The sequence below is a fragment of the Symphalangus syndactylus genome, chromosome 6 (genome assembly GCF_028878055.3).
Source record: "Symphalangus syndactylus isolate Jambi chromosome 6, NHGRI_mSymSyn1-v2.1_pri, whole genome shotgun sequence".
NCBI classification, from domain to species: Eukaryota; Metazoa; Chordata; class Mammalia; order Primates; family Hylobatidae; genus Symphalangus; species Symphalangus syndactylus.
The window spans coordinates 10,819,421-10,844,350 of record NC_072428.2 but is presented as its reverse complement, the minus strand read 5'-3'; the positions used below and the strand labels follow the sequence as shown (position 1 = coordinate 10,844,350).

The following is a 24,930-nucleotide window of genomic DNA, read 5'->3' as shown; positions in this document are numbered from 1 at the left end:
CTACTGGAAGCAAATATGTAGGACCATCTACTCTCACCTGCAAGACCACACTGTCCTACATGTGGTTCTCTGTTGAGAGTTTAACAATAGACAACACTTGTAAACAAGTTGTCCTGATTTTTAGACCGCTGTATATATAGGTCTGGATGAGCTTTATCCATAAGACTTAAACTGAGTAACCAAAGTTCATCATTCTTGAATTAAATAATCAGGACAGGTACAGCTTTGTAACTGTTCTCAACGTTCTGATAACCTGGAGTGACCAGAAAATACAAAGGCTTGTCAGAAGAGCACTTGCTACTTTGTGCTGTTCAGAAAAAGAAGAGCTCCCCTAAATGAACAGAAGTCACCTTAATTTAGGCAACTGGGGAGGTTTTCCCAGGACAGTAGTGTGGATAATGATAGGAACATTAGACAGAGGGAAGGCAATTTTCCCACTAAAGGAAATAAAGTCCACACTGGCTGAATCACACTCTATTTGTGTTCCAATGTTCTATTCTAGGAATTCAATCAAACATCATTTTCAGGAACAAAGCTGTGGGCCAGGAAAAAAGGCAGTGCCAAGAATATCTTCTCTTACCTTCTAGATGGTCATGTGTTACCAACCCTAGAGACACCATGAAGGCGAGTTTCTGTGCCAGAGAAACAAAAGAAGAATATACTTCAGTCTGGGTTCTCACAAAGCCAACTGCCAGCTCCTAGTAGGACATTAGGGAAAGCCGGCCCCATGGGCGGGTCTCATGAATGCACAAGAGCAGGCATTCGCTGAGGAGCCGTGGAGATCCTCTACAGCAGGGGTGTCCAAGCTCTTGGCTTCCTTCAGTGTGGGCCACATTGGAAGAAGAAGAATTGTCTCGAGCCACACATAAAATACACTAACACTAATGACAGCTGATGAGCTTCAAAAAAAAAAATCGCAAAAAAAACTCATGATGTTTTAAGGAAGTTTACAAATTTGTGTGGGGCCGCATTCAAAGCCATCCTGGGCCACAGGTTGGAAAGTTTGCTCTAGAGACTCTCTGGTCTAACAGGGCCAAGAGAGAAGGACAGGGGTCTACATCTTCTTTCTCAATGACAGAAATCAGTATCTTGTGTGATCTGACTTCCCAACCCCACAGAAAAATCCTCTTAAAAAGAAGAGGATTTTATACTCACAAAACATGCAGAGTTTTAAAAAGCCTCCCATTTAACAAGCTCCAAATCCTGTGCGTTTCACTTGTCACGACTAGGTCAGTTTCTCACATTTATACTGCCACAACACTAACTCACAGCTAAATGATTTTTAGGACAATGCTAACTCACAGCTAAATGATTTTCAGGAATGACAGCAGGTGTTTCTGCTGAATACTATGATTTTTCAATCACACATGAACCTAAAAATTATGGAGCAATTTCTCTCTGAAGACCACTCTTAGGGCTCCATCAGAAACTAAGCTGGTCAAAATACTGGGCTCCGAAGATGGAACGTTAAGACTCTTCAAGCCGGTGAGGGAAACAAATTGATTTCTATTCTTTTCTTTGCTTGCATGTGGTCTGAAAAGTGTGTCTTCATTTTCTGTTATACTACTGCATGCAGTTTCTAAATATGCCAAATAATACATTATCAATTTATTTCTCTGATGAATAAAGAACATCTTCAATTGTAAAAGACATACTCCTGTAGAGTTATTTATACCACAATTTGATCTTTAAAAGTCCTGACATCTTATCCTTGATATTATGCTACTTTGGCCTGAAGTGATAGGTTCAGCCTATTTGAAAATAAACTTCTTCAGCAAGCCACTTGAGAACATAGAAATGTCCTTTACTGGTAACTTCAGAGTCCTGAAGAAATGTTTTTATATTATTTCTTATTTCAAAAACCGAGATGGGCACCTATCCCCTTGACAGCCAGATTAGTCTGGTAAGAAAAAGCAGTCTTGGACTTTCCTGTTTTCTAAACTGTATGTTGAAATGACATACACTTTGTGGTTGCCAACTGACTACATTCCTAATTTTCACTATTCCTTAGAAATATAATCAAGATCAAGCGGCTTTCCCCTAACTGTTGTTCTTTTGATGAAGCAGTGTGTGGACTGATATTCAGATGCACCCTCTTTTTAGCAAGTAACAGCACCCTTCTTGGCCACTCACACCCAAATCATCTTTGCCAGTTTAGATCAAGCTCACAAAATAATTAAGTGAAAAAAAATTTCCTCTCTTGTGGAATAAATTTTTTTTTTTTTTGAGATGGAGTCTCACTCTGTCACCCAGGCTGCAGTGCAGTGACACGATCTCGGCTCACTGCGACCTCTGCCTCCCGGGTTCAAGCGATTCTCCAGCCTCAGCCTCCCGAGTACCTGGGACTATAGGTACGCGCCACCGCGTCCAGCTAATTTTTGTATTTTTAGTAGAGACAGAGTTTTGCCATGTTGGCCAGGCTGGTCTCAAACTCCTGACCTCAGGTGATCTGCCCACCTCAGCTTCCCAAAGTGCTGGGATTACAGGCGTGACCCACCGTGCCCAGCCTAAATTTTTGATATAGAATAAAAAGCTGTCAAGAACTTTTACCTCATATGTGTATCCCACATATGCCAAGAGCTAATTGACTTTGTTTATGGCAGTGATTCTGTCCAACTAGAAAGTGAACTATCTGCTACTACACATGATGGTACTTGCTTGCCCACACTGGGTCTCGCTCCATCACCCAGGCTGGAGTGCAGTGGCACCATCTCAGCTCGCTGCAGCCTAGACCTCCCAGGCTCAAGTGATCCTCCCACCTCAGCCTCCTGGGTAGCTGGGACTACAGATATGCGCTACCACACCTGGCTAATTTTGTTTATTCTTTGCAGAGACAAGGTCTCACTATGTTTGCCCAGGCAGGGTCCTTCAGTTTCCTTTGATAGAGAAATTTTGCTCAATTTTTCCTTCTCAGAGCATAATACTTGTCATTAATTCTGTGGATGGTTTCACAAGTTCCTCAGCAATTTCTGTGACTAGTACTTCTTTTTGGCTCAAGTTTTGGTCCTCAATTAAAAATTCATTTATTTCATATCAGAAAGAATTACATTTCGTACTTGTTTTAGGAAACCTGAACTGGCTCAATAAATCACTGCTTTAAAAAAATGGCATGAAGCTTTGATGGCTTTATGCCACTATTTCATATGGTTTCATTATGAAGAATGCACTAAGGATAGGGGCAAGTGAATTACTGGTCAAATGAAATCTAATTGTCAGATATACATCATCATATTACCTGTCTACATTTTCCGTTTATAGCTGCTTATGCAAAAACATCAAACTGAAAAAATTTGCTTGTCTAAGGACATACAGATTCACATTCTACATTTTTATCAGGGTCTTCTTTGCTATTTATGTTTATAACTCTATCCTAAATTGTAGTATAGATGTTACTATTTTCATCCCTACTTTTAGGCTTCAATGGATTACTTCTGAGCTACTGATTCATTTGGGGTTTGGGGTTCTAATGTAATACAATGGTTGTAACAAAAACGCACACTTAATAACTGCAATTGATAATATAAATACACATTAGCTGAGTGAACTGGTTGTCTTATAAATGTTGGCTGAGACAAACAGAACACAGTAATGATTAGGAATGTCACTAATGGGACAGCTGGGAAAATCATCGTTCATCTTAACATTTCGAATTTGTAACATGCATATGAAGAATAACATTTCAAAAAACTTTTCCTCTGATACAATCAAAATGCCTATGTACTAGTGCATGGACCCTCAAGACTACAGTCTAAGAATTCCACCAATCTGACTTGGCAGTAACATTGTTGAATCATAAAAGTGCATAAGAAAATGAACATCAAGTTCATTTCATCATTCAGAGAGCAGGTGCCCCTCCTGGTACATGAGAATAAACCACACACCATAGACTGACACCTGCCTTTGGAGACATAGGCCTACCTGAGGGTTCTCCTCCCGTTTTGGTTTGGGTGCAGCAGGTGGGGTGATGGTGCGGCTCTCTGTTTGTTTCTCATCTGTTTCTGTGTGAGATTTAACTGTCTAGGAGAGAAAAATTAAATAAAAATTCAGAATTCATTTTTTATTAAAAGGATGAAGCAATCAGAAGTTTAATGGTAGTAGTCAAGAAGAAAGAAGACAACATATTCAAACGTGGAACATATTAATAAAAAAGTTAGTATTACAGATTTCATTGGGAGAGGGGAAACTAAAATGTAAAGCCCCAGTTGAAGTTATTAAATTGCATGGCTAGAGTAAATATGAATCTATAAATACAAGTCTAAATAAGGTATATGAAAAGAAAAATATGGTTTAATTCCTAAGTATAAAAATATGGTACAGGTTGTCCTTTCCGATTTCCATGTATTTTAGGATGTGGGGGTAGTTGCCCAGAAGCAAGCCTGCTGTTGCTGTTGTTGTTGTTGTTGTTGTTGTTGTTTTGAGATGGAGTTTTGCTCTTGTTGCCCAGGCTGGAGTGCAATGGAACGATCTCAGTTCACTGCAACCTCCGCCTCCTGGGTTCAAGCAATTCTCCTGCCTCAGCCTCCCTAGTACCTGGGATTACAGGCACCCACTATCACACCCAGCTAGTTTTTGTATTTGTAGTAGAGACGGGGTTTCACCATGTTGGTCAGGCTGGTCTTGAACTCCCGACCTCAGGTGATCCACCCACCTCAGCCTCCCAAAGTGCTGGGATTACAGGCGTGAGCCACCATGCCCAGCCCACTGTTTTTATATTATAGGTCAAGCTCCAGCCCACAACCTGCTTAAGATTAGTATTAAATATTAATGATATTAAAAAATCTTACATACACAGTCTCCTATTTCGGAACAATTCCAGTCATAATCTCAGAGAGACTGCAGAACTACCCTTACATGGAATATTAAAAATCTGTCTATATAATCCATCAGAGGAGAGATGCAATTGCTAAGAGTAGGCCATCTTGCAAGAGGCTGACTTCCTAATTTTTCCAATCTTCTTCTTCCAGAAGCCTCTTCTCAAGCAGAAGAAACACCAGTTGATTACCATCTTCAAACACAAAAGGTAGCTAGCATACCGGTAGACTGGGCTTGCATTACTATTCTTACCATGACCAATGGCTAACTCATTTTATGAAGCTCTCCATAAATACTGAAATAATTTTAAAACAGAAAATATCAAACTGTAAACACAAACCTAATTTACTTTTTCAAAATTAGAAAAAATGTGGAAGTAATGCTCCTTTCGTATGGCAACAATAATAAGTGAGAATAAAACTGATTATTGATGGGCAGGGGCTACATGAGACTTTAGTCCTACAAACAAGACATCTAAAGCGCTCAAAAATCATTATGCTGGAAATACTTTACTAGATCTGAAAAACTAACACAAGCACAAAGATCTTTGATTTTCTTTCCTGGCCACTTCCATATTTTCCTTCTGCTTTTATATGATTACATAAAGAAAGCGTAAGCATCTGCCTTATCAATACTGTGGCAACCAGTGCTCTAGGGCACAAATGAGGCTTTGTATTTTTCCCCCACTGGTGTTCTCTCATATTTCCCCCTTTATACTAAACACTACGTAAGAGTGGAAATTGTTTTATGCACCTCTTGTTTTTGCACCCCTTTGCGCCTATTATGGTACTTCATGCAGAGCAGGTGTACAGTAAAGAGCTGATTGGTCTTCTGAGTGAAGAGTATGATCTAAGGGAGAATCACTCAAGTCTTTCTCTCTCTCTCCATCACACACACACACACACACAGTTTTTAATCAAAAAGGACACATTTCCTCCATAAAACAAACCACCAATGGGAAAGTAGTTTACAGTGACATTTTAAAAGTCCTGGATGCCCAGAAATCTTATTTTCATGTCTCTTTGCATAGGAGGGACAGAAGTATGATGGAGGAGGGAGAAAAGAAGGTCAACTATAAGGGTGTGCTGTTCCATTCCAAGGCTGTGTGAAGTCTCTTGGAGTCTCTTACTTCCATTTCTAAGGCCGAGTAAAGCAATTAGCAGCAGTGCTTTTAAGGAAGGGCAAATCATTCCTTTCCACTAAAAAATTACCCATGGTTCAAATTTCTCTCTCTCATGCAAGAAAAAGTACGATTATCTCAGTGTTACATAAATAATATCAAAAGGATCCAAAAAAATACAAATAAAACAATCAAAACATTGGTGGTGGTGAAGGGTGTCTTTCCTTCGTGGATCTCTTGCTCTGGGGGAAGCCAGCTGCCATGTTGTGAGCGGCACAATGGAGAGGCCCAGGTGTGAGGAACGGAACCTCCAGCCAACAGTGAAGAAGTGAGGTCTGCCAACAACCATGTGATGGGCTCAGATGTGAATTATTAAGCTGTAGCACAGCCTTAAAATTACTGCAGCTCCAGCCAACTAGTTTGACTGCAAACTTGTGAGGGACTATCAGCCAGAATTAAGTTGCAGACCAGAAGGAAATGGGTTAATATATTTAAAGTGCTGAGCAAAAAAACCCCTATCAACCAAGAATTCTGTATCCTGCAAAACTATTCTCCAAAAATGGAGAAATTAAGACATTCCCAGATAAACAAAACCAGAGGACATTCACTGCTAGTATACCAGTTCTAAAAGATATGTTAAAGGGAGTCCCTTCAGGATGAAATGAAAGGACACTAGACAGTAACTCGAAGCCATATAAAGAAATAAGAACTCCAATAAAGCTAACTAGATGAATAAATATAAAAGCCAGTGTTATTTTTTTTTATTTTTAACTTCTCTTTTTGTTTCCTATATGACTTAAAAGACAAATGCACAAAGTAATTATGTATCTATATTAGTGGGCACACAATGTATAAGATATAATTTGTGACAGTAACAACATAAAGGGGGGGCAGAGCTATATAGGAGCAGAGCTTCTTTTTCCTTTATTGTCACTGGCAAAGCTTTTATTATTTATTTATTATTTTTATTTTAGATTTGAGGGTACAGTGCAGGTTTGTTACATGGATATATTGCATGATGCTGAGATTGGGGCTTCAACTGAAACCATACAAGCAAGGCTTTAAAAATCTAAGCTGGGGTTAATTCAAACTAGATTGTTAAAAATGTATGAATGTTAACTGTAATCCCCATGGTAACCACTAAGAAAATAATTATATACAGAAACAGAAATGAGGAAAGCATGAAAATGACATACTAATAAAAAAAATCAAACAAAAAAGGCAGTATTAGAGGAAATGAAGAACAAAAAACGTAAGATATACAGAAAACAAATAGCGAAATGGCGTAAGTCCTTCCTTATCAGTAATCACTTAAATGTAACTGGATTAAACTCACCAATTAAAAGACAGACTGGCGGAATGAACAAAATACATGATCTAATGATACGCTGTAAGAGAGACTCATTTTAGAGAAAAAGACACAAAAAGGTTGAAAGTGAAAGGATGTTTATAATGAATGGCTATAGTACTATCAGACAAAAGTGACTTAAAGTCAACAACTGTTACAAGAGACAAAGAAGCTCATTATATACTGACAAAAGGGTCGATTCAAAAAGATGATATAACAGTTATAATCATATATGTACCAGACAACAGAGCCCCAAAATATATGAAGAAAATATTGAAAGAATTGAGGACAGAAATAAACAGTTCTACAATAATAAATGGAGACTTCAATATCCCTCTTTAAGTAATGGATAAAACTTGTGCAGAGATTAAAAAGGACATAGGGAACTTGAACAACACTATACACCAGTTAGACCTGTCAGGCATATGAAGAACACTCCACTCCACAAGAGCAGCATGCATATTTTTATCAAGTATACATGAAACATTCTCCAGGACAGATTATATGTTAGGCCACAAAACAAATATTAATAAATTTAGAAAGACTAGAATCACATAAAATATCTTCACCAACCACAATGGAAAAAAGCTAGAAATTAATGACAGCAGAAAAACTGGAAAAGTCACAAGTGTATGGAAATTAAACAACACATTCTTAAACAAACAATGAGTAAAAGAAGAAATCACTAGAGAAATTAGAAAATACTTTGAGAGAAATGAAAACAAGGCCACAACATACCAAAACTTATGCGATGCTGTGAAAGCAGTACTCAGAGGGAAACTTACAGCTGCTAACAGTCTATATTAAAAAAGAAGAAAGAGCTCAAATCAATAACCTAACTTTACACCTTAAGAAACAGAAAAAGAACTAAATTCAAAGCAAAAAAAAAAAAAAAAAACAAAAAACAAACAAGAAAAAAGAAAATAAAGACTAGGATGAAGATAAATGAAATAGAGAAGAACAACAGACTCAACAAAACCAAAAAGTGATTCTTCAAAAAGAATAACAAAATTGACAAACCTCTGGTTTAGACTAAGAAAATAAGAAGATACAAATAACTAAAACCAAAAATGAAACTGAGGACATTACATCTCACAGAATTCAAAAGGATTATAGGAGAATATACCGAAAAACTGTACACCAACAAACTAGACAACATAGGTGCAATGGAAAACTCCTAAAAACACACACATTACCAAAATGGACTCAAGATACAGACAATCTCAACAGACCTGTAACAACTAGAGATTGAAACAGTAACCAAAATTCACCCCCGAAAAGAAAAAGTACAGGATCAGATGGTTTTATTAGTGAATTCTACCAAACATTTAAAGAATTAGCACCAATCTGTCTCAAATTCCAGAAAATACACTCTTAAATCACTCTATGAGGCCAGCACTACTCTGATACCAAAGCCAAAGACACCAAAGAATAGAAAATGGGCTGGGCGTGGTGGCTCATGCCTGTAACCCCAGCACTTTGGGAGGCTAAGGCAGGCGGATAGCTTGAGCTCAGGTGTTCAACACCAGCCTGAGCAACATGACAAAACCTGGTCTCAAAAAAAAAAAAAAATATATATATATATATATATGTATACATATATATTAGCCAGGCATGGTGGTGAGCAACTGTAGTCCCAGCTACTTGGGAAGCTGAGGCGGGAGGATCACTTGAGCCGAAATCATGCCACTGTACTCCAGCCTGGGTGACAAAGGAAGATTCTGCCCTGTCTCCAAAAAATAAAGAAAAAAATTAAATTATAGATCAGGCTTGGTGCTCATGCCTTTAATCCCAACACTTTGGGAAGCCAAGGTCGGGGGATCACTTGAGTCCAGGAGTTTGAGACCAGCCTGGGCAAGAAAGTGAGACCCCATCTCTACAAAAAATTTAACAAAATTAGCCAGGGATGGTGGTGCATGCCTGTAGTCCTAGCTACTTGGGAGGCTGAAATGGGAGGGTCACTTGAGCCTGGGAGGTTCAGGCTGCAGTGAGCTGCAATTGCGCCACTACACTCCAGTCTGGGTAAAAGAGCGAGACCCTGCCTCCAAAAAAACAAAAACCAAAAGAATAGAAAATTACAGACCGGTATCTCTTATGAATATAGATGCAAAAACCCTCAACAACAAAAAAAATTCCTCAACAAAATACCAGCAAACTGAATCCAAGAGCATATTAAAAGGATGATACACTATGACAAAGCCAGATTTATCCCAAGAATGGAAGGGTGGTTCAACGTAAGAAAATCAATATAATATACCACATTAACAGAACCAAGGGGGAAAAAAAACATGGTATCTCAATTGGTGTAGAAAAGGCATTTGTCAAAATCTAGCACCCCACTACACACACAAAAAAGGTTAACTTTGTGAGGAGATAGATATGTTAATTAACTTGATTATAGTAATCATTTCACTACATATACGTATATCAAACCATCATATTGTATACCTTATACATATACAGTTTTTATTTTAAAAATTCCAGTTATCTATTTATAAAAACACTCAGAAAGCTTGGAATAAAAGAGAATTTCCTTGACTTTATAAAAAACATTTATGAAAACACAGCTAACATCATACTCAATGGTGAAAGCTTTCCACTTGAGATCAGCAACAAGACAAGAATGTTTGCTTTCACCATTGCTATTTGATATTCTACTGGAAGTTTAGGCCAGAGCAATTAGGCAAGAAAAAGAAAAGGCACCCAAATTGGAAAGGAAGATGCAAATCTGTATTTGCAGATGACATGACCCTACACAGAAAAAAACTCAAAGAATCTATAAAACAAATACTAGAGCTAATAAACAAATTCAGCAAAGTTGTAGGGTATCAAGACAAAAATCAGCTGTGTATCAAAGAACCGTATTAAGAAAGCAAAAAGGCAAACTACAGAATAGGAGAAAATATTTGCAAATCATGTAACTGGTAAGGGTCTAGTATCCAGATTATATAAAGAACTCTTACAACTCAACAACAGAAAAATAACCCAATTTAAAAATTGGCAAAGGATTTGAATAGACCTTTTTCCATGGATGTACAAATGGCCAACAAGCACATGAAAAGATGCTCAGCATCATTAGTCATTAGGGAAATGCACATCAACACTACTTCGCACCCACTGAAATGGCTATAAATAAAACAAAAAGGAAAGTAATAGGTGCGGTAAGGATGCGGAGACAATGGAATGCTCATGTACTGCTGCTGGGAATGAAAAATGACTCAGCTGCTGTGGAAAACAGTTTGGCAGTTCTTCAAATAGTTGAGCAGAATTACTGCATGACCCAGCAATTTCTACTCCTAGGTATATACCCCAAAGAACTGAAAACAAGTAGTCATACAAATGCTTGCACATGAATGTTCACAACAGAACTATGCACAATAGCCAAAAAGTGGAACAAACCAATGTCTTACGATTTCCTAGGTCTATCAAGAGATGGAATAAACACACTGTGGTATATACATGTCATGGAATATTATTCAGCCATTTAAAATAGAAGGGGGCACTGATACGTATTACCATATGGATGACTCTCAAAAACATGCTAAGTGAAAGCAGCCAGATGTAAGAGATCACATATTGTATGATTCTATGTATATGAAGTATCCAGAACAGGTAAATCTATAGAGACAGAAAGCAGATTGGTGATTGCCAGCGGCAGGGTGGAGGGCAAAAGTTAAATAATTGCTTAATGGATACTGGGTTTTATTTTGGGGTAATGAAAATGTTGTGGAACTTAATAGAAGTGGTGGTTGCACAATACTGTGAATATACTAAATGCCACTGAACTGTTATTTTAAAATGATTAATTTTATGTGATTTCACCTCAATTAAAAAAAACATTGGATTTAGAAAACAAAAAAGAATTCCTGGATTATCTCTTCGATGAATCTAAAGTTTGGTCTCTATCTGAGATTATAAACCATTATGCAGACTCGAAGTTGTCTTGCAGATGTTATTTTCTGCCTATATGGTGTTTAAACAGTTACCAGTATTTTAACAACTAGGCAACTTTTAAAAACATCTGGATTTCAGGCTTTTCTTGAAAAAGTCTCCATGTGATAAAAGTTTGTTATTGCCAAGAAGCAGCTGCTTCCTTGAGATGAAGCACATTACTGTGCAGTTTGCCACAGTTTCTTCCATTTTCTATTGTCAATTATTATCATGCTTGTCTTACTATTTTAAAGGGGAATTAAGAATAAAAGCGGGATATCTCTTATACTCATGTTCCCACTGAAAGTGGAAAAATAAATAAAAAGTCCGGTTGTTTACTCCTAGCCTGTTTCACTCACTTACATCTCCTCTTCGAACCCACAGTTGTTAGAATTTGCAACTCCTGTTCTTTTTGGTATAATAAAAGAATCCAAAAACTCTGCACAAACCTAGAATGAAGTTAATCAAGTATACTTTATATACTTGTCTGCATGAAAAATCAAAGTTAGGCAGGTGCAAGTAAATGTCCAAATAATTTCGTTAGTCAAGGTTAAATAGATTGGGACTGAAGGCAAAGCAAAATCCATGGTTTGGTCACTTGGAACTATTTTCTCTACTATAGCACCAGTATTAAAATGGGGTAAGGGGAGGCATCAGCTCGGGTTTACTAACAGGGAAAACAGAAATTTGAAGATAATACACTGGATAATATTATCTTGTAAGTACTCCTCTTTAAAAGATACTGTGCAGATTCCTATGAAAAATATTTATGGTAACGTGGCAATTTTTTTCCCCACAGAACCTTGGATTTTTTTCAGTAGCTCTGAATTGACGACATACATAGAAGTCTTTGTTGCAGGGTGTGCAGTGGGGTGGAGAAGAAAGAAACAATTCCTGAGAACTCCATCAGGCATAGTCTAATAAACATTAAATACCTTATTTCATTTCATCACCAACAGGTGTTAGCCCCACTTCAGAGCGCTGAAAAGGACAAGGACAGGGGAGGCGACGTGAAGGCTATATCGTAAGTCTTCTGGCTTCGTCTACTTTTCTGTCTAAAACGAGTCTTCAGCTTCAAAGATTTTTAAACCCTATCACTTGTTTTCTCCGAGACACAATGTAATGTAGTTTCTAATAAGGGAGAAGATCTCTTATCTGGGGTGGATAAGGAAGTTGGTTATGTCTGACAGGGGAAGGACACGTGAGACCACTGCTGTTATAACTGGCATTGCCTTCTCCCATTCCTGTGTCAATGTGGGAGGCCATGCTTCCTTCCCTGGAGACACAGCCTCAGCACCTGCTCCAAACACACTAGAAACTGAGTTCCGTGAGGGTACAGGCTTTAGTTTATCCACCTTATATATAGACGTCGCATGCAGCATAGCAACTGGCACTTAACACATTTTTATTAAATGAATGATGTTATCATCTAAAGGGAATAGCAGAAAGCAAAAGGGAACCTACTTAGCCTGGTCATAGAGAGAACGTTGGATACGAGTTTGGTAACTCTGTGAACACGTGTGAACAGGTTCTTCCATGGCTACATACATTACATTGTTTTACCTTTAGCTCTATAATCTATGAGATCTCTTACTGGCTATAAATGTGATACTGGAAATGAAAGATAAATAGAAAAGAAGGATAGTTGAAAGATATGAAGTAAGAGAATCCTGAGAATGCAATCTAGTCTAAAGAGAGTCTCTGCTGGTCGGGCTTGGTAACGTCTAAGACTATTATGCCAGGCTGCCCAGCAAACTAAGATAACAATGACTGAATTCCTTTATTAGAACAAAAAGAAGAGAGAACATCGGCCGGGCGCGGTGGCTCATGCCTGTAATCCCAGCACTTTGGGAGGCCGAGGCGGGAGGATCACGAGGTCAGGAGATCGAGACCATCCTGGCTAACACAGTGAAACCCTGTCTCTACTAAAAATACAAAAAATTAGGCCGGGCGCGGTGGCTCACGCTTGTAATCCCAGCACTTTGGGAGGCCGAGGCGGGTGGATCACGAGGTCAGGAGATTGAGACCACAGTGAAACCCCGTCTCCACTAAAAAAATACAAAAAATTAGCCGGGCGTGGTGGCGGGCGCCTGTAGTCCCAGCTACTCGGAGAGGCTGAGGCAGGAGAATGGCGTGAACCCGGGAGGCGGAGCTTGCAGTGAGCCGAGATTGCGCCACTGCACTCCAGCCTGGGCGACAGAGCAAGACTCCGCCTCAAAAAAAAAAAAAAAAAATTAGCCAGGCATGGTGGCAGGCGACTGTAGTCCCAGCTACTTGGGAGGCTGAGGCAGGAGAATGGCATGAACCCGGGAGGCGGAGCTTGCAGTGAGCCGAGATCGCACCACTGCACTCCAGCCTGGCCGACAGAGGAAGACTCTGTCTCAAAAAAAAAGAGAGAGAGAGAACATGAAATTTACTGCTACAAATCTTAAGAAATTATTTTAATTCTTAAGATTTCAAGGATATCTTTTTATAATATTATAATTAAAATAAAAAGCTCTATCAACATGGAGGCCACAACAGGAAAAGATGTTTAAGATCTATTAAAGTAGGGAAAAAAACAAATTACAAAATATACAGTTTGATTTTGGTTTTTGCTTTAAAAATGTTTTACACGTACATAGAAAATATCTGGGGGCCGGGTATGGTGGCTCACACCTGTAATCCCACCACTTTGGGAGGCCAAGGCAGGTGGGTCACCTGAGGTCAGGAGTTTGAGGCCAGCCTGGCCAACATGGTGAAACCCTGTCTCTACTAAAAATACAAAAATTACCGGGTGAGATGGCGGGCACCTGTAATCTCAGCTACTTGGGAGGCTGAGGCAGGAGAATTGTTTGAATCCGGGAGGTGGAGGTTGCAGTGAGCTGAGATCCCACCATTGCACTCCAGCCTGGGTGACAAGAGTAAAACTTTGTGTCAAAAACAGAAAAAAATATATCTGTAAGAATATAATCTAAACTGTTAATAGTAATTAACTCTTGGGGGTAAAATTATGATAAAAGTTAACTCCCTCTTTAAATTATGGGGAAAAGCACTTTCTACAATTTATATTTTTGTAATGTTTGAATCTGTTTTAAAAATGAACTTGTATTATCTTTGTAATCATAAATGTAAAAATAAAATGAAACCAAAACAATTTGTCTCCTAAAAATATCTTTATCAAAAAAAGAGGTAAAGAGAAATAATATTTAATAACCTAAAATAGTGTTGTGAAACCAGGTTCTGTGGAACACTGAGGCTCCTCAGAGGTTCTTTGAGAGCCAGCGCAAAACAACAGGTCCCCACCCAAACTCCTAAGCTTGAGCGTCTGACTCTCAGTAGTTTAATACCAAAGTTCTGCTGTCAATAAGTTTAAAATTTTCTGTTTTAAAATATGTGTAAATAATTTATTTCTGGGCTGGGCGTGGTGGCTCATGCCTATAATCCCACCACTTTGGGAGGCTGAGGCAGGCAGGTCACCTGAGGTTGGGAATTTGAGATCAGCTGACCAACATGGAGAAACCCTGTCTCTACTAAAAATACAAAATTAGCCAGGCGTGGTGGCTCACGCCTGTAATCCCAGCTACTCAGGAGGCTAAGGCAAGGAGAATCGCTTGAACTTGGGAGGCGGAGGTTGCGGTGAGCTGAGATCGTGCCATTGCACTCCAGTCTGGGCAACAAGAGTGAAACTCCATCTCAAAATACTACTACTACTACTACTACTACTACTACTACTACTAATAATAATAATAATAATTTATTTCTGAATGTTTCTCAAAGCACTTCCTGGGGTTTGAATAGGTTCCCCAGGAATTGAGATGTGTTCTTGTGTTTCCTAAGCACAGTTTGATACCTAGCTTCTTGAGTGCAAGGTCTGCCGCATTTGTGAGCTGCCTGGGTTTAAGGCCTAGTACCCTATGCATAGGTTCCTCTGCTCAAGAAGACTAAGGCAGCAGGCAGCATCTGAACAGCCTCTCTGAATCATGGTCCATCCAGAAGCAGAAGATTCAGGATCACCACAGACTATTTTCAGATAAATGAGAAGTCAAGACTGAATAATTAGAAATAGGTCGATGACTTTTTAAAGCAACTTTCTTGAGAGAGAATGCTTTTCTTTGCCAAATTCTTCTTTCTCATCACTAGTCGTTTTTCAAATAGGATACGGTGACTGCCTATAAATCCTTCTTGTTGTTTTCAGAGGTCTTTCTGCTACAGAACCTTCATGTATTTTTGCAGGTTACTTGTATGTCTCTAGCCTCGCTTTTTAAGATAAAATCTGACTTCAGGAAATATAAATGAAATGTTTCAATATTTGAGCTAAAATATCTGCATCCTCTAAAGTTAAAAGAATGCTTTTTGGAAATTTTAATTTTTTTTTGTTTGGCTCCCCATTATCTGTAGCAATCAAAGAAAAGTCTTTGAAATGAAATCCCTTTCCCTGTTTTGTTTATTCTTCCTGACTTTCACAGTCCTATCTTCACCTGGATTCTTACTGGGCCGAAACTAACATGGCGTTTTCTGTTTACTACCTCATCTGTGCTTACTGACGGAGGGCAGCACAGCCTGTCTGTGAATTTCCACATCAGAACCACCAGGGGGAGCTCACTCACACAGGAATCCCAGCCCATCTACGAGGGGATGGTGGGAAAAGCAAACCAATTTTCTTCAGTAAGAACGACCCTTCTGCACGTGGATGAATTATCGCACATAAGCGACAGCTTACTGACAATGGTGGTGAGATGAAGAGCCCTTGAGAAAATGTATTTAGAGAAAGCCCAGCAGCCATATGCCTCAATGGCAAGGCTACAGCCCAGAGCAGGTACATACTCTGCCTGTACCTGTTTTTCAAGACTTGGCTTGCTAAGCTGTACAGTTTGAGGTCCAGCGAGTCTGGTCCCTGGAGTAGCTATCACAATGCTGGTGAGCTGGGCCATGGGGAACGTTTTGGCTATGGTTGCAGTCTGCCCATTGACGACACGGACGGGGTGGATGGAATTCTGGGATGTGGGAAGGGTTGTGGGGGTGAACTTGGTCAGCATGACGGGCCTCTGGATAAGCTGAGGAGCTGCGAGCATGGGAGGTGGTGCTGGGGCAATAGGAATGTTATTCTGGGCCACAGGCTTGGGTCGAACCTATAGGGGAAAGAGAGAATAATTATTGTATTACTTAAGCTGCTCAAGTCCTATAAAAGCAAATCTTCCACACTCTATGTACGAAATGGTATTTAATACACTTATTAATGTTCATTTTGGTATATTAATTCTATAGACCTCAGGGCATATAATCTTATACAAGACTCATCAGCTCTTGAGGTCAAAACCTCACCCTAGAACATAGCTTTTGATTCTAAATCCTGAGCTCCCTCTTCTACACCATGCCACCTCTTCCAGCTGAGGTCAAAGGCCTAATCCAGAGACTGGTCCCACCCAGAACTTGTGCACAGTATAGTCATAATGTTGCCAATAGCCTTAACTCACATTTGAAATTTCTTCCTATCCACAGCTTCAGTGCACCCCCATTTCTGGCCCTCTAACTCCCTGTTCTTGGCCACTCCTCCTCTTAGTCTCCTTTGTGGGCTTACTCTTCCTCTGCCTCATCCTAAATGTGAGTATTTCTTAGGATTTTTTTCCCTGGCACCCCTTTTCTTCCCAATGTTCTCATTATTCTTAGGAGCTTTTGCCCATCTCATGGCTTCAATTACCATCTATGTACTGAAGACTTTCACACTTTTACCTCAGAACCTGAGACACTTCCTGAACTTCAGAGTTATATTCAACTTGAATATCTCAAAAGTTCAAAATCAACATGTCTAAGACTCATTAATTTCTTCTTCCAATCTTCTCTTCCTCCTATAATTGCCTCAGTAAGTGCCCTTTTCTTGACAAATTTTGGAATCACTCTTGATGATTCCTACCCCACCCTCTACTCTCTAAATACTTCTCAAATCTGTCTACTTCTATCCTCACTCCACTATCTACTATCCTAGCTTATGTTTGGCTCACTAAAAATAGTGAAAAAAAGTTACAGTTAAAAACATGAGGTCAGCCTTGCTTGGGTTCAAATCCTGGTTCTACCACTCACTGGCCGTGTAACCTGAGGTAACATACTTGATTTTTAATAGCCAGGTTTTTTTGTTTGTTTGTTTTTGTTGTTGTTGTTGTTTGAGATGGAGTCTTGCTCTGTTGCCAGGCTGGAGTGCAGTGGCGCGATCTCGGCTCACAGCAGCCTCCGCCTCCCAGGTTCAAGTGATTCTCCTGCCCCAGCCTCCCGAGTAGCTGGGGCTACAGGCACATGCCACCACGCCCAGCTAATTTTGTATTTTTAGTAGAGGCAGTTTCATCATGTTGGCCAGGATGGTATCAATCTTCTGACCTCAGGATCCACCCGCCTCGGCCTCCCAGTGTGCTGGGATTACAGGTGTGAGCCACCGCACCCAACCATAAGCCAGTATTTTTCAAACTTTTAAAACTGTGACCCTGTGGGCAAAACACTTTCCCCTTATGCATGAAGCTTGACCTTCAATTAACTCTTTAGCTCTGCTCTCCTGGAAATAAGAATGTCAACTATATTACCAGGCAACACTGCTTATGATAAAAATGACCCTTTACTAGCCGGGCACAGTGGCTCACACCTGTAATCCCAACACTTCGGGAGGCTGAGGCTGGTGGACCACTTGAGGCCAGGAGTTTGAGACCAGCCTGGCCAACATGGTGAAACCCTGTCTCTACTAAAAATACAAAAATTAGCCAGGTATGGTGGCACACACTTGTAATCCCAGCTACTTGAGAGCCTACATAAGGATTGCTTGAACCTGGGACGCGGAGGTTGCAGTGAGCTGAGATAGCGCCACTGCACTCCAGCCTGGGTGATAGAGTGAGGCCCTGTCTTAAAAAAAAAAAAATCCCTTACTGCTAAATCAAATCTGGATGGGCTTGAGGGGACCCCATGATTTGGGCTTCCCTAAGTGGGGTGACTCTCATAACTTGGGCACATCCATTGTGGGGACCTTGAAGCCATGCCTATGTAGTTTTTATAAGATACATTGGCTCCTGTGGGCATAAGGCTTCTATGCCAAGGTGGCTTTCCCACAGTCTTAGATAAGAAGCTTATTTCCTTACACCTGAGCTATCCTTGGACAGCTGTAGGGACTGCTGTATGGACTCACTGAAGACAAATGTCTGATGCTATCTTGCTCACAAGCTGTGGTTTCTGTCCTGTATCGTTCCAAGTAGACTGGTGCCAAGTGTGGCCCATGAAAGTCTTGTCGGTATGAATGTCTGACTGAACTTAAAACAACCCTATGGTGGGTGCTACTGACTAACAGTAAGAAATATATTTTACTCTGTAATCAGCATGCACCTATAGACATGTACCTCTAAAAACAAAAACTTTCTGAAATAGAGAAGACAGTATGTGCTATGTACTCTTAATAGTTCATATTCTATTCTATTCTATTCATTTTATTTAAACACTCTGGTTACAATCCACTAAATTGCTTTCACAACAAGTGGGCCATGATCCACTGTTTGAAAAACATGGACTAAACCTTAGATTCCTTACCCTAAAAAGAGTAATACCTATTTGCATAGGGTTGCTGTAACAATTAAAATGGATACTCCACGTAAAGTGCCTAGCATAGTACCTAATATGTAGCAAGACTCTCTAAACATTGGCTATTACCATTACTGACAATGTCTTAACTGTTCTTCCTGCCCACAGTCTTGACCGTCCCCAATTTATTCTCTGCACAGAGGCAAGAAGGAACTTTCTAAAACCTAAATCTGACCACATCAAGTGCTTGCTTGAAAATGCTTTAACGAATGCCTGCTGCTCCTAGGATAAGGCCCAGGTTCTTGCATAGCCTACAAGGTTCCACCAGCTCTGGCCCTAGTGGACTTCTCCAACCTCAACTCTAACTCACTCTAGCCTGCATGAGCCACATGGCCCTCTGTGCTCAGCCACAGCAAACCTCCTTTGGTTCTTTAAACTTAATGCATTTCTCCACCCTGGAACTACATACATGTTCTGTCCTCTGCCTGGGACATTTTTATTCTTCTTTCAAAGTTTTATCAGGCTAACTCAGCTAGGATTTTAGGTCAGACTGAATGTCAACTCATCAAAGAAAGCTTGAAGGAACCTTCTCTAATACTCTTAAAAATAGGCAGGTAGGCCAGGCGCAGTGGCTCAGGCCTGTAATCCCAGCACTTTGGGAGGCCGAGGCAGGTGGATCACCCTGAAGTCAGGAGTTTGAGACAGGCCTGACCAACATGACAAAACCCCGTCTCTACTAAAAATACAAAAATTAGCTGGGCGTGGTGGTGCATGCATGTAATCCCCAACTACTTGGAAGGCTGAGGAAGGAGAATCACTTGAACCCAGGAGGTGGAGATTGCAGTGAGCCTAGATTGTGCCACTGCACTCCAGCCTGTGCGATGGGAGTGAGACTCCATTGAAAAAAAAAAAAAAAAGGCTGGTATCCCTCCCATGTGCTCTCAGACTACCCTCTGAGGTATTTATTAAGGTATTTATTAAGGATTTATCTGATAAACAAGTGAAATCATCTTATCTCATATTAGCACTGCCCATCCTCTCCCCAGAGGCTATTTGGAAATCATTTACACTACTGACCACAAAACTCCTTCTTCTCCCTTTGTCTGAAAACTAGGGCCTCAGATAGGAACTCTCAGCCTTTCTACCAAGGAAGTCAACACTCCTCAAGGTCCAGAATGGGGAAATCTTGACATTTTGCATTGGGAATGGTGAAAGTTAGCCTAATTGCTGGAAGAACACTCTCAGGAGAATATGGTCATGCAGAGCTGCTCGGGCCTAGGGAGAAGGTCCTCTGTACAGACCCCTAGCCTAAGCCTTTAGAAGCAAGGCTTTGCCTTTAAGCATGATGATCAAAACCATCACTTTCCAGGGTAGAACTGAAGAATGGTTTCTACTAGTTGGTTTAGCTGTTGTTTCCTTCCCTACTCTTTCTGGCATGTAGGAAAGAAATAAGTGTTAATTGCATTCTTTCCCCACTGCCAGGCAGACTTTGGCTAAATTCTTCTAGTAAGTTTAAGGTTTATAATGGTTTTAATTATTTTAAATTTAGAAAATGTCCCTCTCCTTTACTACCCCCTGTTACTGCCTTTGGTCATTGCTAATAAACCATGATGACAAAATAAGCTTCTTCATGGTACAGAAATCAACAGTCAGAATGTTTAGCTAAGCGGGATAGACAGCTGGGCTGACAAGCCCCATTACAGGCTACTTAGAAAGAGCCCATGAGGATTTTTGTCCCATCTAACCTATCATTGAGCTTGTCATTGGTTTACTCACCTGTGGAAGAAAGTTTGGACGTGGAGTGAGTCTAGGAGGGGGGATAAACTGTGGTACTTTGATGGGCTGAGGAGGTGTTGCCTGAACCTGCTAAAAAATGAGGAAGATAAATAAACCAGAGAGAACAATTACTCTTCAATATCAAAGCTAGTATTTTTAGCATCACTATTCTTTGGATCAGACAATATTTTCTACAAGCTTTCATCGTAAGTTAATCATCTGAATTAACACTGCACTAGGAAACTTTTTAACTCTCCCACCTGCGTGCTTTACCCTATAAAATGAACCAACCACGCTTCTGTTTCCTCCTACACCTAATGGAGAACATAGCAGGCTCAGTAAATCTTAGACAATTCTCTTTGACACTCAAGAACTTTTGCATTAACATATTTTAAAAGTCAAGACTGGATCCAAAGTAAAATCAAACTTGCTGCTTAGCCAAGTAGGCTTTTTCCTGATATAAGCTTATAGTGAATGGCTTTATTCCTATAGAAAATTTTCTAACTCTCAGTATTTGGTTGAGTGACCTGGTTGCTTCTCTAAGGATTCCTGGGTAGGTGGTGAAGCTTCATTTTATTGCTCTCTAGTTTCACTCACCACTGGTATTATTCAAAAGCCACCAAGAGCTCTTAGGTGCCATTTTAAGGGAATTTTACATCAAAATTTAGATATATTTCTCCCAAGCTTCTGAGAATATCAGTTTTCTAAATGGCTCGATCCTAGAACTCTCATGAAAATTCTTGTTCAAGTACTTCCTCCTTAACGGGATTTTTTTTTTTTCCTGAACAAAACTTGGGCACTGACACGGTTAATTTGTGAGTTTCTTGAATATTTTTAAAGTGCCTCAACTAACTCCAGTACTTTCTGGGTACAATCAATTTTAAGAGCTATTAAAACTAAAAGAATCATCAGGGAGTTTTCACCAAGGCAGTAATACAGCACAAGAGAGTTTAAGCACTCAAGTTTCACAGGAAAACACTGTACAGAGAGGGAAGGGAGAGGCAGAGATAAATGAAACAGTGTGTATGCCTCTGTGAAGGAGACCTTTCCCCTAAAATCAAGTCATACTTGGACCTCAGCTAATGCACTGAATTTGGTCCTTGGTGTCAGGACGCTTCTGTAGTGATTTGAGCAGACAGCAGAAATGCCATATTCCCTTGTCGGCCCCAAAGGGGAATTTGGTATGCTAGAAGAATGATGGAAACTGAGAAGTCCAGCAGGAGCCGAGAAGGGATATACTATACAAATGCATAGCCTAACCTTCTCATGTGATCACACACGAGGAGCAGCTGCTGGCTTACCAGAGTGACTGTGTTTTTTGCCACAATTTGGACAGCCTCTGCCCCAGGCCCAGTGACCTTACTAGACGTCTGGAGGTTGACTGGTGTGTTCTGCACATCAGTGCTGAGCACAGCCTTCTGACTGTTGATGGCGGTCACCATAGCAATGGTAGGTCTCTGGCCCACCACAGAGGCAGGCATGGTCGCAGTTGCTGCTTTCAAGACGAGAGGTAGTGTCTTTGTGGTAATCATAGAAGCTGTAGTTACAGTCTTCTAGGAGACAGGGAAAACAGATATTAGGATACTAAATCTAAACTAAATAATAAACTAAATCCCACTAAACAATATGCTGCTAAACCTTGGAAGAAAACAAAATAATAATTCTCATAATCAAGTTTCTCTGTAGAACGACATTTCTTTTGTGTACATACAGCACACTCCTCACTACAGAGAAAGGCAATCTCTAGTTTTCAAGAGTTCTCATATTGGTGTCACTTGTAAATGGGTAAGTTCATAGTAATAACTGCAGACTAATTCAGGCACAGGGTTTTCAACAACAAATGGGGTAGGTGTACAGATACAGAATGTGAGTATACTTATTTCTTTTAGTTTTTCTAATTCTTTGCTTGCTGTCAATTAATTTAAACTTTGTACTAGTTGCAAATCAATGAGGTACATATCGTCTCTATCCTAACTGCTACAACCTCACCAATATGAAGAAAGCCACCATATAATTCTGGATATCTGCTTCCTGAGACACAAAGGCTGGGGTAAAAGGACAGTGTCTTTTTCTTTCTTTCTTTCTTTTTTATGGTGTCACCCTGGAGAGAAGGAAGGGAAACTCACATAAGGATTAGCATGTCGCCTCTGAGGCAGCTACCCTGGAGGCAATGAGTCCCAAGCTCCAGATAATGAAACATATTAGCCAACGAGTATATGGTAAATACCAGTTCTTGATACCAAAGGGATATTATGAGTTACTACCTATAATCTTTTCTCTGGAGAACTGCTGCAAAAGTGATCAAAGATGCAATGAAACATGACAAGGTGAAAACAAACATCTGAGTTTTAAAAGCCTGAGAGATCAGAAGATGAACTGAGGTGAGAGGACTCGACTGATGCTCCTTACGTGCTATTGCGGCATTGAAGCTGTACTTTTCTAGACTTTTTACTAGAATAATTAAAGGAATCAGTTACAAAACAAACAAAAAAATATAAACAAACTCATTACACGGCCTAAACATCCATCTGGAGATAGATCGACATTTCAGGAACATGGAAATTTATCTGGTCAAACTCATCGATTCTGATTTTGATACTACTTCACCTTTACTGCATATTTGCACTGTCTGATTTGGCAGCCAATAGCCACAAGTTGCTATTTAAAAGGAAATTAATTGGCCAGGCGCAGTGGCTCACACATGTAATCCCAGCACTTTGGGAAACCGAGGCGGGTGGATCACCTGAGGTCAGGAGTTCGAGACCAGCCTGGTCAACATGGCGAAACCCCATCTCTACTAAGAATATAAAAAGTAGACCAGGTGCGGTGGCTCATGCCTGTAATCCCAGCACTTTGGGAGGCCGATGCGGGCGGATCGCCTGAGGTCAGGAGTTCGAGACCAGACTGGCCAACATAGCGAAACCCCATCTCTACTAAAAATACAAAAATCAGCCAGGCCTGGTGGCAGGCACCTGTAATCCCAGCTACTCGGGAGGCTGAGGCAAGAGAATTGCTTGAACCTGGGAGGCGGAGGTTGCAGTGAGCAGAGATCGTGCCACTGCCCTCAGCCAGGTGAGAGAGTGAGTCTCTGTCTCAAAAAGAAAAAAAAAAAAATTAGACAGGTGTGGTGGCAGGCGCCTGTAATCCCAGCTACTCGGGAGGCTGAGGCAGGGGAATCACTTGAACCCGTGAGGCAGAGGCTGCAGTGAGCCGAGATCGCACCATTGCACTGCAGCCTGGGTGACAAGAGTGAGACTTCGTCTCAAAAAAAATAAATAAATAAAAATAAAAACTAAATTAATTAAATTAATTAAAACAAAAACAAAATTAAAACATCAGCTCCTCAGTTGCACTAGCAACATTTCAAATGTCAAAAGTCACATGTGGTTAGTAGTGACCGAACTGAACAGTGAAGATAGACAGCATTCCCAACATCACAGAAAGTTCTATCACTGTGCAAGACCAGTGACAAGTACCTCCATTCTCTCGGAAACACATCTGGACAACTTCTCTTATGAATTTCTATTTCAGTGTCTATGCTTTCCTACTTTGGGGTATTAAGTTGTTTGCTTCTGGGGAATTACTTATCTCTATTTTTCTGCCTTATGCGCATATACACATATTATCTAATCTTTTAAGATCACCATCCAAATCTTTGTTTCCTCTTCGCTAAGTGGCTTATTCTGTTTGCCATTGCCTCCTTAAATGTGAAATCAGGGGGAACATTGATATTTATTTTGGGGTACAGTGGATCATCATCTATCTTCGAATCAGTGATGAAAACCAAATAAAAGCCAAATGCTATTTATTATTAGAAATGGAATAACAGCAAGGACTGACTGCATTATCAGCAATTTGCAGCAAGCGTTTTTACCACAGTGTATTAGCCCTTGTTTTCCATTTAAAACATGTCGATTTAAAGAACTTCTGAAGTGGTGATCCAGTCACACCAGATGGCGTTCAATCCAGTGCTACCGTGGATTGTGGGAGTAAAGCTCTAGTCAGAACTCACTGACATGGATTTTAAAGACACGCATGTTGTTACTGCTTTAAGAGAAGTCAATGTACTTTTGTTTAAGTAAATCATCAATATTTTGAATAACTCTAAACTGATGATTCTACAAAATACTGACTAAAGCCTCAAACTCACCTGAATTATACACTTACCATTAATCCAACACTTTAAAAACACTGAAACCTAACAAGTTTGTTCACATCTTAGGTTAGAAGTTTTCTTTTATTTTACAACTACGGTTATGGCTGATTCCACTACATGATTTCTAGCATCTACATACCTGTTTGTCTAGTATACAGGCACAAGACCTAGTACTGTAAGCTTCAGTGAAAACTTTTTGAAGAATATATTTACTGTTTATTGACACCAAGACCCAGGTAGTGCTTAGATCTTTACCCC

General features: G+C 40.1%; 1 protein-coding gene across 49 annotated transcripts in view; it reads right to left on the bottom strand.

Moving 5' to 3' along the window:
* Nucleotides 1–24,930, bottom strand: part of PHF21A (PHD finger protein 21A) — a 196,341-nt gene that overhangs the window by 20,151 nt on the left and 151,260 nt on the right. For 21 of the 49 annotated variants that reach the window (XM_055281781.2, XM_063640902.1, XM_063640871.1 and 18 more), the window contains 5 exons: nt 21,818–22,069; nt 20,517–20,606; nt 16,028–16,321; nt 3,919–4,017; nt 581–632 (listed from right to left, as the gene is read on the bottom strand). In XM_055281781.2, coding sequence (XP_055137756.1) covers nt 581–632; nt 3,919–4,017; nt 16,028–16,321; nt 20,517–20,606; nt 21,818–22,069 — 787 coding nt within the window. The remainder of the gene's footprint in view (nt 1–580; nt 633–3,918; nt 4,018–16,027; nt 16,322–20,516; nt 20,607–21,817; nt 22,070–24,930) is intronic. The other 28 variants (XM_063640874.1, XM_063640873.1, XM_063640899.1 and 25 more) reach the window with 4 other exon arrangements.